At 40.4% G+C, this 15,537-nt stretch overlaps 2 protein-coding genes across 4 annotated transcripts in view; one reads left to right on the top strand and one right to left on the bottom strand.

The window, feature by feature from the left end:
* The first annotated feature begins 97 nt into the window (after positions 1 to 97).
* noc2l (NOC2-like nucleolar associated transcriptional repressor) lies at positions 98 to 12,150 on the top strand. The gene is made up of 18 exons (XM_020929727.2): positions 98 to 165; positions 540 to 680; positions 1,281 to 1,464; positions 1,554 to 1,788; positions 1,975 to 2,065; positions 2,145 to 2,223; positions 2,331 to 2,441; positions 2,530 to 2,643; positions 2,749 to 2,937; positions 3,634 to 3,773; positions 4,085 to 4,196; positions 5,597 to 5,710; positions 6,727 to 6,828; positions 7,492 to 7,635; positions 8,702 to 8,815; positions 8,924 to 9,056; positions 11,224 to 11,322; positions 11,843 to 12,150. The coding sequence occupies exons 1-18, from the start codon at positions 146 to 148 to the stop codon at positions 11,980 to 11,982; spliced, it is 2,262 nt and encodes a 753-aa protein (XP_020785386.2). The 5' UTR covers positions 98 to 145; the 3' UTR covers positions 11,983 to 12,150.
* A 1,750-nt stretch (positions 12,151 to 13,900) lies between these two features.
* The window catches only part of samd11 (sterile alpha motif domain containing 11), a 47,022-nt gene continuing 45,385 nt past the window's right edge, over positions 13,901 to 15,537 (bottom strand). For all 3 annotated transcript variants that reach the window (XM_055165880.1, XM_055165881.1, XM_055165882.1), the window contains one exon: positions 13,901 to 15,397. In XM_055165880.1, coding sequence (XP_055021855.1) covers positions 15,128 to 15,397 — 270 coding nt within the window. In that variant the 3' untranslated portion in view covers positions 13,901 to 15,127. The remainder of the gene's footprint in view (positions 15,398 to 15,537) is intronic.

Raw genomic sequence — 15,537 nt, 5'->3', positions numbered from 1 at the left:
GCAAATCATGCCATCGCTTCATGCTTTTGACTTTTGTACCAAATTTAATTATTTAGTTGTGGTCGTGAAACGTAAAACCAATCTGCTCTCTTTGCAGCAGTGAATTGTGGGTAATGCGTCTCTGGAGTCACGTTGTACTAGCAGCATGGCCAGCAAACAGAAGCGGTACGTTGTATTTTGTGTGATTTTACATGAGTATAACACGTTAATTACTTAATAAGTTTGATGAAACTGTTTGTCTCGCTTCTCTGCTAAATCTTCACATGACAGATTGCTGATTCAATCACATTTTAAGTGGTTTACTTAGTGTCATTCCTAGCAATACGTAAACCCATGCTAGTTGTTAGGTTAGAAATATTTTGTCAAGTTGAAATTAGTTTTTCATCTTCTGAAATCTACCCATGGTGAACTTATTTTCCCTGCTATTTTTGTTTTTTATGTTATGTGTGTTGGTGTTTCTGTAACGTCTGTGATGCTGGCTGCATATCACTAGTACTAATATACTATTACGAATATGTTACTCCCATATTCTCTTGTAGAAAGCTGGAGGACCTGAGTGTGGACGAGTTCCTGCTGTCGGGCTTTGACTCAGAAGGAGATGGAGCAGATGACTCCGAGGAAGAAGTGCCCAAAAAGAATAATTTGAATAAGACCAGCAAAAAGAAAGAACCTCCGAACAAGTGAGATATTCTATTTGGAAACAGATAAAGTATTGCTGCGTTTCAAATTACATCACTACATACTTTAGGGCAATTTTATTTAATACAGATGGGGGCAGGCAAAATTAATATTGTTCAGCTGCAGATTTTTGGAGTAATATACGATGGTTGAGGGTCTAGTCAATAATAGAAATGATCAAATTCAACATTTGTGGTTTACCCTTTAGATATTTCATGGCAACTACTATGTTATTAATAGAAAAAACAGGCTCTTGTCCCTCATCTGGAAATATGACATACAAACTACCAATAGGATCTTCTGATTCAACAATCAGATACAGTCAATGATTGTACTCCATAGCAGTCCTCAGGTTAAGACCAGAAGTAAAGAATTTATAATACTGATGTGTTTTTTAATTTATACAAATGCATTGTACCTTATTAAAAATGTATGATTTAATTGCCAAAACCTGAAGACTAATACTCCTACAGAATAGTATATTATATTATTATAGCTATGAATTATGGATGACTTAAAACTTTTGTTTACATTGTTTTGTGTTGTTTTATGGTCTTGTTCTCACTCACATATATACTACTGTACATCATTTATTTTTGTAGGTCTGAAAAGAAAAAGGGCAAGGCATCAGAGCACAAAGAACAGCTATCAAGGTTAAAAAACAAAGATCCTGAGTTTTACAAATTTTTACAAGACAACGACCAAACCCTGTTAAACTTTGAGGACTCAGACAGCTCTGAGGATGAAGATGAGAAGAAGTACCACAAACTTCCATCCAAACTGGAGGTATGTTGTTGTTACTGCTCTGTGTAAAAGGCAAAGTCAATAACTAAATTGAGAGCGTATCTATGCAATTTATTGTCATGTTTTTATAGGAGGCCAGTTCAGGTGATGAGGATGGTGACGATGACCAGAAAGGTTCAAAGAACTCAAAAAACGATAACACAATTAAAGTTACCGACAAAATGGTTGCAGAATGGAAAGCTGCACTCAAACAGGAGCCAAGTCAGCGACTTTTCAGAGAAGTCACTCAGGCTTTTAAAGCTGCTGTGGCCACAACGAAAGGAGAGGGAGCAGGGCAGTGTCGGTACAAAGTAGCTGACAGTTCAGGTAAATACAACATATTAGTTAAAGGTTAAATAAAGTTACTTATACACATATTGCATTACTTCTCCCAGCACATGTTTTGGTGTCTGTGTATTGTCCAGATTATGGTTGTTTAATTCAAAAATTAGTTGACAATTATTTCAGGAATAGATCTAATATAAATATTTTTATTTTCTGTATTGATTGCAGTGTTCAATGCTTTGGTCCTGTTTTGCATCAAAGACATCCATCCAGCGCTTCAGAAAATGCTTACCCTGAAAGTCAATGAAGATGAGAAAAAGTATTAAGACATACTGCATTCTCTAATAATACGTGTGTTTAATAAACATTAAATATTTTACATATTTTTTGTTTTCCAGGTTAGTGTTGCCATCATCTAGTCCAAAATGGCAGAAGATTCAGATAGACATCAAAATGTATGTTAGTGGAGTTGTTCAGGTGCGTCTATCTTTACTCATTTTAAGGGTATCAAAGTTGCCCCTTTAAAATCTCAGGCTTTTTGAAAGCTCACTTTTTAATCATTTTAATTAATATTTGTTTTGCAGTTGTTGTCCTGTCTCACAGAAAGCACAGTCATCAGCGCTGTCCTCAGACACGCAAATCAACTCATTCCTTATTATCTGTGTTTGCCCAAACAGTGCCGACACCTTATCAAGGTAAACCAGTGTGAAATGTGTAGTGGATACCCAAAGGAGGATTGACTTAGTTGGAATCATCTCTCAATATTATTGTCCTTTTTAATAGCAATTGTTGAAGCAGTGGAGTACAGGAGAGGAGACAAGTCGTGTTCTAGCTTTTCTAGCCCTAAACAAAATTTGCAGACACAAACAAGATGCTTACCTGAACTCTATTCTTAAGGTGAGCTAAAACCATTTAATACATTTATTGATAAAACATATATACAGTATATGAAAATGCTTACATTATTGTTTCATTCATAAATTTGTCTTAATATTATTTTAGCGAATGTACATTGCCTATGTACAAAACTGCAAGTTCACATCTCCCAATGTGCTGCCGATGATCAACTTTATGCAGAGATCTCTCACAGAGATGTATGCTCTGGACACACAGGCCACATACCAGCATGCATTCATTTACATCAGGCAGCTGGCCATCCATCTCAGGAACGCCATGACCATGAAGAAAAAGGTAAGCCACACATCCTTGTGCCTCACTGCCAAGATAAAGGTCCTATATGGCACATAAACACCTCCTGTGAGCTTTAAACCATGTTATAATGTTAACCTCCTCAAAAACATACCTGGAAATGTCAGATGAAGAAAAGAGGTAGAGTGCTTCACTGGGTCATAAAAAAGTCAAAAATAGCTGTACACGTGCTCTACAAGGGTTAAACTTGTTGCCCTTACTGAAAAATGTAATGGCATTCCTCCATGTAATAAAGGACGTTTAATATATTCAGTCGGAGTGCCTCACGTTTATACCTGTCAGCTGTGTTTTGTTTCATTCACACATGTATGAGTAATCCTTCATTATTAGTCTGCTTACAAAACTCAAAATGCTCTGTTCCACCTTGTAATGTCATGAAGTGGTAGATTTCAAGTTAACAGCTACTTCTTACCTTTAGTTCAATAGAGATTGGAAATTCCAGGGCTGACACAAATGACTCTAGGAAAGGTATATGGAATTTAAACACACAGTGGAGCACTTCCTCTATTATCAGATGACATCACAAGGTGAAATGAAATGTTTTCTGTATGAGAGAAGATCTCAGCCTAAATATGCAAGATTTGAATGTTAAACATGTGTGAATGAAACAAAATATAATTCCACGTATGTAGGGCCTTTAACTACTTTTTCTTAGAAGAATTTGTGCTCTCTTGATAGGAAACGTACCAGTCAGTGTATAACTGGCAGTTCATTCACTGTTTATACCTCTGGTGCCGTGTCCTTAGCACATTGTATCCCAGTGATGTACTTCAGCCTCTCATCTATCCACTCTGCCAGGTCATTTTAGGCACTATCAAGTAAGTGTGTTTACTTTATTTCTTCAGTCTGTGTCCTTAATGCTGTAGTCACTGTAGACTACTTTAAGTATTAAACCTTAACTTAACTGTGATAATTATCTTCCTAATTTGGTTTCATGTTTATGCAGTTTTTCTCTTATTTCAATTTAGACATAAACATAATTTGACCTGTAAGAAGCATTTACATTTATTATACAATCTTTCATTATGCTTTTTTTCTTGTATTTCTAATTGAGCACAGATTTTTAGTGAATTCCTAATGCAACCACAAGATGGAGACACTGACCCTTTTATTTCCTGTCTGTGAACAGGCTGGTGCCTACTGCAAAGTATTACCCTCTGAGGATGCACTGTTGCAGAGCTCTTACCTTGTTATCCAGCAGCACCAACACTTTTGTCCCTGTTGTGCCATTTCTGTTGGAGGTAAGACATCCATCCACATAAATGTCTGTTTAATGTCATTTTAACTCTGATTCTACTTTGGTTATTGCCACGATACAGTAGGACAATGAAGTGTAGGAGTAAGAGCCACCTGTTGTTGTCACATATGGAAACAATGTAAAAGTAGGTGATGAAATGTTCCATGGTGGTTTGCCATGGAAACTTCTCAATGGTATTTGAAAGACTCAACGGCCACAACTGAAGGGAAGCACCTCAGAGCCTTCAGGTGTTCATTTAAGACTCAGGTTTGTTATCAGAGCCACAGCAGCCCCTAACTGCCAGCCTGTGCCCAGGTCAGGTGTTCTCCACATGGCTACCTCCTGTTGTTTCATGCCTGCTCTAGGTTGCTGTGGTTTGGTTGGCAGGGGGTTGTGCAGGTTACAGGGACCAGTTCACCCCCCTCTGTTTGTCACTTTGGTCAAACTGCTGCACGCACAAAGGCAGGTTGTGGTTCACATTCAAGTCCCAACACGCTGCGCAGCCCACATCCTCTCAGCCCATGACCCCCCTCCCACCCCCCACTCTCTATTGCTACCCTCCCTCCGTCAGCAAGCAGCGCTTATTTATGACGCACTGTGTTTCCTGTGTTGTTTCTCTGCTCTGCTGTTCCCCTTGTTAAAGCTGACTGAGGTACGCTGCTACTGTTTTAATTAGAGCAGCCCCTTCCCCTGCTCTGTCTGCGCCTGTGTGTTCTTCTCCAAGGGGGGCGTATGATTTGGAGCTTCCTGCCCCTGTGTGTGTGTGTGTGTGTGTGTGTGCGTGCGCTTCAGGACTGGCCCCGGCCTTCCCACTTCCCCCTGGCTCCCCCGCAGACCGCCACCACATCCGATGTTTGTACAGACAGCAGCGGCCAGCAGCGCGGCTCTGCTTCACACGCCGAGCGCATTAACGACCACACACAGAAGTACACGCCGATACGGCTGGCAGAAATAGCCTCGTACACTAATACACAAATTTCACTTGCTCCATGTGGGCAGATGTGAAAGCTGAAGAGTAAAGACAGATAGCCCACATGTTGGCTGTTCTTTCACGAAGTCATATAATAGCCATAGTAGAGTGTAATAAAACCATGTACAATCAACTCTACTTAAAGTCCAAGATAAATATCAATAACTGCCAGTGACACCCAGACAAGTGTACTACTGTAGACAGAAAATATTAATACACTTTAAACTGTATCTTTCTGTGAAACAATTGACAACATTCTTGTGAAATGCAATGTTCATTCTTTTTTGTTGTCTGAAAATATTCTAAATAAGATCTTTGGTTGATGGCTGTGCTATGCTTTAAGAAACGTTAATCCAAGTAGATGGTGTTAAACTCCAGTTTCATTTTGTAGTTTCAAACTGTTGACATGTATTAGAGCCTCTTTTATATTTCAGATCTTTCAACAAGTGGATTTCAACAAGAAGCCAAGCCGCATGAGCAAGAAGCCAATCAACTTTGCAGTTATTCTGAAACTTGGCAAAGTCAACCTTATGGAGAAAGCATACAAGGTAAGTGTGAAGTTATTATTGAAAGACTATTGATGTCAGTCTAAGAATAATGCAAAAAATATGTCTGCTATTTATGAAGGATTTGTAGTCCATATTCATACAAGGTCTGTAGCCCTATGACCAATCTGTTACCATGTTAAATTTGAGGGGATTGTTATGCATCTGACTGTACAGTCCTTTTGTAATATTCTGTTCATGCGTAATTGTTGTAAAACTGTATAAAGATGTAAATATATTATTAGGGCACTATATTTTTATAATTTTTTGTTTTTATTTAAAATGCAAGTATTTTTATTTAAGACTTATTTTACTTATTTTCTTTTAGTTACTGATATTTTATATTTATTTAAACTTTCTTAACTTTATTTTTAATGGCTATACTCTAATCACTATTCTGCTGGTTGGCTGCATGTCTGTAACAGGTAAAATTTACCTATTGGTATGAATAAAAGTAATTCTGTTTCTGATCTACAGGTTTATCCAACTCTCCACTGCTGCTACTCCTGTAGTGCACATCCCACACTAAGCATAGTTCCCAAATTTGTTACCCCCTAACTCATGTACTGTTGATTCTTTTAAAACTCCAATCTGTTCACTAATACTTCATCAAAGATTTCTTTAAAAATGTTAGTTTATTAGCCTAACATCAGGCCTGTCTCTGACCTGCTTTCTCACCGCTGTACCTGAGCACCTGCCTCGTGAATACTGCCTTATACAGCACTAAAACAACTGTAATATTTGGGTTACCCTGTTTAAAGCACTTCTAATAGATATTGACACGGTCATAAAGTAACTTGCAATGTTTATAGTAAGAAAATGTTGTGTCAGACATTATAGATTTAATACAAAATGCAACTGGTGGTGCAGTCTACTTATAACATTTTGAATAAACCAGTAGATGCATTTAATTTACCAAAATAAAACATGGCAGTTTTGGAGGTTTTTTTTTTGGTCAATCACATGTGACAATACTTTGAGTGTAGATTTTTATAATTTGATGTTCATTTTTTTCAAAGGATGGATTGATAGACCAGCTGTATGACATCATGTTGGAGTATTTTTACACTCAGCACAACTCTATTGGTTTCCCAGAGATTGCCCTTCCAACAATTATCCAGGTAAAGTCACAGTTGTAGTCACATAAATATTCAATACATCTTCAAAAATATATTTGGAATAGTGTTTTGTTTCACTCACACATATTTGCATAACCCTTTTATTATTAGTCTGTCTACATCTTTAAAGCTCAAAATATTCTGCTCTACCTTGTGATGTCATGTAATGGTAGTTCACATGAACAGCTACCTTTTACCTTTAGTTCAGTAGAGATTGGCAGTTCTAGGGCAGAAATTATCCAAATGATTCTAGTGAAGGTGTATGGAGTATAAAAACACAGTGAAGCACTTCCTGTATTACCACATGACATCACAAGGTGGATCAGAGTGCTTTCTGCTTGAGATAATAACTTTAGCATAAATATGCAGGGTTTGTGTGTTAAACGTGTGGATGAAACAAAACATAATTTCAGGTCTGTTTGTGATGAGGAAACAACATTATAACATAGACCAGAAAATAGCACAATATGGGCCCTTTAAAGTATTTGAAGTCATTTATTAAATTGAATGAATTGTACAAATCTGGTTTAGTAAAAAGTTGGTTAGTGATTGAGAGTACTCTTGTTGCTGCTATTTTTCTTAATGAATGATAATAACATAGGTAACTTGATTTAAATGTAACCATTCTTTCCCTGTGCCCCTCTCTCCCTGCTCTGGTCCCTACAGCTGAAAGCCTTCCTGAAGGAATGCAAAGTGGCCAATTACTCAAAGCCGGTGCGGCAACTGCTGGAGAAGGTGCAGGAGAACAGCAGCTACATCACATCGCAGCGACAGAAGGTGGCGTTTGGAGTCGCTGATACTGCTGCTGTGGTGAGACTCTTTTGAAAGGGCCACAGAGCTCAGGCTTGTCCCAATCTCACCTGCATGTCATTCCCAAAGTCCTCAGTTAACCTTACACCATTCACCTCAGTCCTTCAAGCCATAGTTACCTCTTTCCTAAACAGATGCAGAAAGTTCATTACTAGAAGTTTGATGTCTATAGTGCTATGTTCCACAACACAACTACATATCCTGCTACGCTCACGGCTACAGGCTTGTGAAGGCATTGGGTCTGTCCTGAATAAGCAGTTATTAGAATGTGCATGTTGCCTGTGCAAACACATGAATATGTTTGCAGTAGACGCACTGTTTAATATTGAAGAGAATTTAAGCATTAAATTAAAGGGGATACGCTGTGTGTGTTTGGGTCTGAGAAAGTGTGCGTGCTCACAGAGGTTTGTGTGTTAGGCTAGAGCAGTCAGACAGCTCGGCTCCACAGCGCCCTGGTGGTTCTTGCGTGGCACTCTGGCAGCAGCAGTTGTCACTGCAGGCGAACAGGACTGTCCTTTGCTGCTGATGTGCAAAAGGTCACGACCCCCCTGTGGCCCCCCCACCCCACACGACATGTCCCCAACGCCACAGCTCACCTAATTACTGCCCTGCCTGCCCGGTCACTGTGCTGCTCATTCTCTGCATTTGTTATGTGTCTGATTCCAAGTTGAGTTTATTTTTTATTTTCTTGTTTTTCCTTCTCTCTCATACAATGTCACCCATCTTAATAGCAGCACAGTAAATTGTAGTAAATGTGTCGGGCAGGCGGGCGCGGGAGGCTGCGGTCGGTGCGCTCAATTGGATTTGTTGGCTGGATAATGTGATTGGGTCTAATCAATATCATCCACAAAGACCTTTAGGGGAAGGCTGGAGAAGATCCGCCTGTCTCCGTTTTCAGCTTCCTTCAATTGGTTTACTCCTCCCTCTCAATCACTTTGCGTCTTCTGTGTTTACTTTCTTCTCAAGTTTCTACATTTTTATTTTATACCAAAAACAATGACTAGTAAATTCTAGTAAATTCTGTATGCTTAAGCTGGTCAGGTTGTGAGTGATGTGTCTGTTGCAGGTTGAATGGGAGAAGCAGGTTCATGAAGAAGGCACCCCCCTGAGCAGATACTATAGCCAGTGGAAGAAACTCAGAGAGAAAGAAATCCAGCTGGAGATCTCTGGCAAAGAAAGAGTAAATGTTTGCCTCCTGCCACTTTTACATTATAGGTGTAATGATGAGTAATTACTGCAGAGCAGAGTTCTCATTTTGGGTTTGTATCTTTGCTTTTGTGTGTTGTAGATGGAGGACCTGAACCTTCCAGAAATCAAACGCAGGAAGATTCAGGAGAAGAAAGAAGAGGACAAGAAGGAGTTCAAGGACCTGTTTGACTCTGACAGTGACTCTGAGAGAGACTCTGGATTCAAAATCAAAGGTGAGCCTCTGTCCTGCTTTGGTCATCAGTCTGTTCTGAACCATTTAATAATCTGCAATACTTACTATGACCTCCAGAGGGCTGTGTTCTAACTTCCTTTCAGGTTTAGCATTTGGTGGTCCCTTTGTTTACTTAGTTTATCTGTGTTATAGGCACCTGAACAGTGGCAGGTATTATAAACACACATTTAATACTTCACCGACGCTCAATAAGGTAAAGAGGTGTCTGTCCATAATCAAGAGTTTTTGATTTGGGCTCGCTGGCCTCCTCAGAGGTCATCCACAGGTCACACTCAGCTGCCGTTGAGCTGTGACAGCTTTACACTCAAGTGCTGTGCACAGACACATGGAGGCAGCCGGGGATTTTAATCCATCTGCGCTGTACTGAAGGGAGAGTCCCCATGAGCGCATGGGCAGCTGCAGCAAGTGTGCTCACACACCCCACACACCCCACACAGGAAGTACAGGCTTGGATCCCAGCGGGAAAGCCTAATTCAAACCAGCCCAGTGGAACAGCCAGAGGTGGCCGCTCCCACTCCCCTCTCCCTCCTTTCACATTTTTGTCAGATGCTATTTTTTTATGCCACAAAATTTCAGCAGTGAACAATGTCATTTCTACTATTGTTCAATCAGAGCACCAGTAGCTGATGTGAAATAAAGCTCTGTAATCCTTTTAAAGGGTTTTGACAAAAACTTTTAACACAAATTTTACTCCTAAATGTTGTAGCCTAGTGCAGAGCATGTCTCTTTTTTATAATGTAGCTACTGTATGTCTTCAAAATTGAATTAAATACTTTTAAGTTCAGGTATCCTTGAAATATTGCTAAATCAGCTATTTGAACCCAAAACTTTGCACGTGTTAGTTGAATGTTTGAAATTTTGCACAATGGGTACCAAAATACCCCTTGAACTGAATTCCCTGGTATCCTTATCATAAAACACACGGTCTTGTGATCCATATTTGTAAATGTATGCTCATCAAACTATTTTTTTCATTAGGTGCTTAGGTCTCCTCCTACTTATTTCTCATTAATCTCCTCTTTCTATCATTCACATTGGACTACAGCAGCTGCCCCCGCATGTCCTTAAAACACGTGCTTTCACAGAGCAGCGCCGGCAAACGCCCACCTCCCCGACGTCCAGTCTCCACAAGCCAGAATCTTTTCAGGCAGCTCACCAAAGCCCTTTGTGGTTGCGCTCTGAGTCCCGGAAAGAGGAGGAGTGAGAGAGGAGGGGGCCAGTGCCGATTTAGACTGATGCGTGCGCGCGCGCGTGCGTTTGTATTCGTGTGGAGGGGCAAGTCTGGAGGTCATCTGGGGGCAACTGCAGAGGCAACAGGTCTAAGAGGAACAGGAACAGAAGAAAGTGACAGAGATATGCGCATGATAGAGATTTAAAGGGAAGCCATAGGACCATACTGGGTTACACTAAGCAGCATGTGTTTGTTTATACCAGTGTCAGTGTTTGAGGGAGCTACCCCACCCACTTATTTATATAAAAAAAATTAAATATAAAAATTGTTGTTTTGGACATAGACTAGATATTATAGTGCTGCATATCCTCTAAAAGTAAAAAAAATAAATAATTTTTTAACATTTTAACATTATTTGTAATCTTTCATATATTTATAATTTATTTATAATCTTTCAGATATAAAATCATAATTCTGTCCTTAAATGGTAAATTTGACAGTGTATTTATTTTTTGTATTATTTTAGCAATTTACACTTAAATTGTTTTTGTCAGTACCCTCCATATGTGCTAATTGGTCAGGTTTACATACCATGCGAGGTCTCCTCCACTTCAAAGCCATTGGACCCGGTTGTTCTGTTTAGGTAAAGCACACAGCATCACATATTTAGACTTCCTTACTCTCATCACTGCTGCTATAGAACCTGCCCGCTATCACATTTTCTATATTTAGGCCATGAGCGTAAGATGTCTAAAACTGCCGCTAGTAAACTGTCATGGGTGTTTGGTTGGTAATCGACTCTCCGTTCCATCTCGGAGGAAATAGACACCTCCAGCTGCTTGTGATGTTTGCCCCACATACAGGTGTCTCCCAAGTCCTTTAGACGTCAGCCGTGCCGAGCAGAGGAATATCCCAATAAAGTAACACACCATCTGAAAGCACAAGTCCTGATATTTTGTTTTGCTTCTCCCTCCAGGTAAGAAGAGCGGCGGCTCAGATGATGACGATGGCGATGATGAAGAACTTGAAGACTTGTCAGATATGAGTGACGATGAGGGACTGGAGGATGACTCAGGTTTGTTTAATAGATGATAAAAAAATGTCTTTGTCCTATTTAAGGGGGACATTACCAATAGGTGTACTTTTATTGGCAATGCAAGGACCGGGTATCATTAAAAGATGCTAATACAATACAAAAGAAAAAAATAAAAACTTTTGATAACAAGATTTTATGTGTGATGGGTCCTGGGGGAGTACAAGAGCTTATATCTAGGTACTGAGAGATGGACCTCAGTTGTCATGTAAAAGTGTTTAATGGAATGTATTAACATTAGTCTTATTTCATTTAATAATTAAAATAGAAATGAGTACTGAAAAACCTAAACCAGGAATCATTTGAATAAACCAAATCTAAAGGTACATGTTCATAACGATGTTCATAAACTTTTTAGTATCACCTTATATGAGAAACCGTTATTCCTAAAATACATTTTGCATATTACTAGATTATAAATTCTATCCTATCTAGTTCCTGTTTGTGTATTGCTGGTGGTATGTGGAGCTCTGAAGTGTTTGTTCCTTTGCTTGTTTTGCAGGTGCTGAAGATGATGAAGAGGAGGAGGAGGATGAGCAGGCCTCGGGCGCTCCTCAGCCTCTGTCTTCAGATGCTCTGATAAAACTGGCCGAGGGAGGAGAGGATGTGGTGGAGGACCTGGAGCTGTCTGATGATGACTGAGTTCAGGCAGCACACAGTGAGCTCACCTGAGACACTCTTCTTCTATCCATACTACAAACTATTTTTGGACTTCCTCTGCTCCTGTTTTATATTGTCTCATGTACAGTGCAAACTTGTATGTGATGTAATTTTATTAACATCGAAACTACATAAACAATTCCAAAAAGATTTACAGAAGTGTTGCTTTTCTCAGCTGCTAATGAGCTAAACTACCGGAGCATGTCTTTCTCACAAAAAACAAGCCATTTCTGGTGAGGTGCACACCTGTAGGAGCCCCCAGGCCTTCAGAGCAGGGGCTATTTGGAGCAGGATGACTGTGATGGGCCAAGCCAGACTGGACGGGCCAAGAGGAGGGGTGGGGAGGGGGTCGCTGGGGGGTGCAAGGGGGGTGAGGAGGCCTGAGGGTGCAGCGCGGTGCCAGGCTGCCAGGGTCCCGTCTGATGCCGTGCCAAGTGTCTCTGCCCAGGTGGTGGAGCCGCACACAGACTGGTCTGTCTGTGTGCCAGCCCCGCCCCCCACACGCCCAGGCTCCTCTGTCTGTAGGCACGGCTCTGAACAAGCCAACTGAATATTTAAGCTCATTTTAATACAAATGAAAAAAATGCATGGATCTATTTATTAAACAAATCACAGAGCCATGGTGTAGTCCTATTCAAATTTTGTACTGTGACTTCAATGTACAATTCCACTTAATACATAGAACTGGGATTTCATTCCCATTTGAGTCTCGAGATATTGATTCTACAGATAAATTTTCATGTTTATTTATTTATTTATTTATTTATTATTTATAATATAAAGCAGCCTGGGTATTATGACAATATGACCCAATCAGGATTGGAGCCCTGTGATGGTTTTGCAGAAATGCTTTCCATGTTCTTGTTTAATGTGGCTCTATGCGCAGACATTAATACTTTTGCTACCCCCTCTTCCTATTGGTCAGCCTCTGCTATGCTCTGGCTTAATGACAGGTGCATTTAACCAATGACTCTAATAAGAATACAGTTAAAGTTCCTTCTAAACAAAAAAATGTGATCTTGATTTGAACACTGATATAACTTGTTTTTAGCAGCTGTACCTTATATCTTGAAAGGGCTCTTATTACACTCTTCTCTGATCTGTTATGCCATTTCCTTGTCAGTGTTTATGTATGTTTATACCTTGATTTTGTTTTGTTTCATTCACACACACAAACCCTGCATATTAGACTGTGGTCTTCTCTCAAACCGAAAACACTCAGTTCCTCCTTGTGATGCCATGTACATACAGGACGTGCTCCACCACATGCTCCTTCAGTAAAATCATTAGGATACTTTCACCTCCAGAACTGCCAATCTCTACTGAACAAAAGGTAAAAGTTATGTAATGTAATGTTAACTTGAACACTACCACTATATGACATCACAAGTTGGAACAGTGTCTTTCATTAATAATGAAGGGATACTCAAATGTGTGAATGAAACAAAACATAATGAGCTAACAGCATTCTAACATAGCTTAAAGCGCACAAGAGTCAACTCAGCTTAATATAAGACCTCTAAGTTTAGGTGACTTACTTTCCTCATTTGTTGATGTATATACAATGTAGACAAAACATCAGTGAGTGCATTACTTTGGCATATTTTGTAAAAGACTTAAGTGCATCACATTGGGTGAACACATGGCCTACCTAAAGCAAAGGGAGGTCCCAGTGGAGAAAGAGCAGAACTTCAATATTTGAAGGAGAAAAGTGCATGGCGTGAGGGGGGTCAGACAGTAAGGAGGGTCAGGTTATCCCCCAGGCTCCGAGGCCCTGGCCCGGGGCTGCACCTCACACTGCGACAGCTGCTGTTGACCTAAAGTGTGGCTCATGGTCACCTCCGCACAGACACGCTGAGTTACCTGGAGAAAAGAGTCTTTATAAACAGACCAAGTGCAGCACTGTTTGTTTAGGATTTATTTGCCTGTGTGGTGAATAGAAAAATAGGATGAAGACAAACATTTTGAAGGGAAATCTAGAGATCTTTTTTAATTCATTGCTTTAAAAAAATCATAACAAATTCAACATGTTTGCATTAAGAGCTCTGTGCCTTTCTTTTCCCTGTAACCAAGAGAAAACAAAGTAAAATTATCTTTGGGATCCATCTCAAGGGCTAATTATAATACATATCATATTCTGCTTTATCTACCACATCAAAAATCCTATAAATATCTGTCCTCATATTTATATGCCGAAGGAGCATTCAAGATTGGAGCATCTCTTAATATTACCTTTTTAAAAAGTGGCAAAACAAAAAAGTCAAAGTACCACATAAATTCAGCAAGTCACATTTTTCAGTAAAGAAAAACTTTTTCGTGCAACTACAAATAACAAAAGTCAAAGTACCACGCATGTAACCTTCAGAGTTTTTCATCATGATTCTGTACAGTTTGCATCTTAGTCCTTCACCAACAGTAGTCAGCACATGTACAGACACTTTCAAGGCTTTAATACCTCAACTTCAGTGCCACAGAGTGCATCATGTTCACGGGGTTCAAATAGTCTTTTCTTAATGCAAAATGAGGCAGACACCATGTGAAATGTGTTCAACTCCACACATCCGGTCATCTTTGGTATCGGGACAGTGGAATGCATAGTTAGCAGTGCTAAGCCAGAGCTGGTCAGATCGTGTGCTGTTGGCCGTATGCTTGGACTCCAGCCTTTGAAGAGACGACCCCTTGCTGCTGTTTGGCTCCAAGAGAAAGGCGAGAGGAGGGAGCAGTGCTCGTGCTCGCAGCAGTCACAGAGACACAAGCAGAAGGGAACGCAGAGCTTCCTCCAGCCCAGGAAGGAAGGACCCGGCTCCGCCTGTGTCTGACTCGCAAGAATGTCGCATGTGTGCCGCTTGCTCCGGATTTTTGGCAGGCTGTCTGTGACCAGCTGTCTCCCTTTCCTTTTCTCTATTCCTCTGTCACTTTGCGCGTCTCCGCTCCAAACTCTATTTCTTTGGATTCTGCCACAATGCAGACAAACGGAAAAAACACCACATCCTCCTCCCTTTTAATCCAGTCCAATACTTTTCCATGAAATCAGTTTTAAAGGTCCCAAGGCAATGGGAGAGGTCAGGACAAAGTCTGGTTAAAGTAGCAAATATGAGCAGCCTTGATTCATTTCTATTTCTGTGTCCTACGAAGGCGTTTTTGCCTCAAACCGTGTCGCCATACTTGAGCTTGTACCATTCTGTTTTTTGGGGGAGGAGCACCCAGGGGTGGGCCCACTATAAGGAGAGGAGCTGCTGCTTGTTGAGGTGGGTTTGTTCGTTTGTGATGCATTTGGGGGCAGAGAGGAGTCAGGTGTGCTCAGATCTCGCTCTGGAGGTCGCAGGATGGCCGGTGGGAAAGGGAATGCAAAGGGGAAACCAGTCATGTAGAAAAGTCTGCCAAAGCGCCGAGCTACCTGTGGAACAAACAAACAAAGCATTATAAGCACGCGTTTCTGACTTATGAAAAATGATCGTGCCAATGTAACAAAAAGAAAAAGACAGGGTTTCTATGGGGCAGGCTACTTTGTCATGAATCTGAGCTACACTACTGAGC

The sequence above is a fragment of the Boleophthalmus pectinirostris genome, unplaced genomic scaffold (assembly GCF_026225935.1).
Source record: "Boleophthalmus pectinirostris isolate CB_2022bp ecotype Guang Dong unplaced genomic scaffold, ASM2622593v1 HiC_scaffold_8, whole genome shotgun sequence".
In the NCBI taxonomy this organism is placed as follows: Eukaryota; Metazoa; Chordata; class Actinopteri; order Gobiiformes; family Gobiidae; genus Boleophthalmus; species Boleophthalmus pectinirostris.
This window is presented reverse-complemented; position numbering and strand designations above follow the sequence as displayed.

Coding starts and splice junctions, on each gene's coding strand:
- noc2l (XM_020929727.2), top strand. CDS start 146: ATGGCCAGCAAACAGAAGCG. Junction 1,789..1,974: donor CAAAGTAGCTGACAGTTCAG/GTAAATACAACA, acceptor TATTGATTGCAG/TGTTCAATGCTTTGGTCCTG. Junction 2,938..3,633: donor CCATGACCATGAAGAAAAAG/GTAAGCCACACA, acceptor CTCTCTTGATAG/GAAACGTACCAGTCAGTGTA.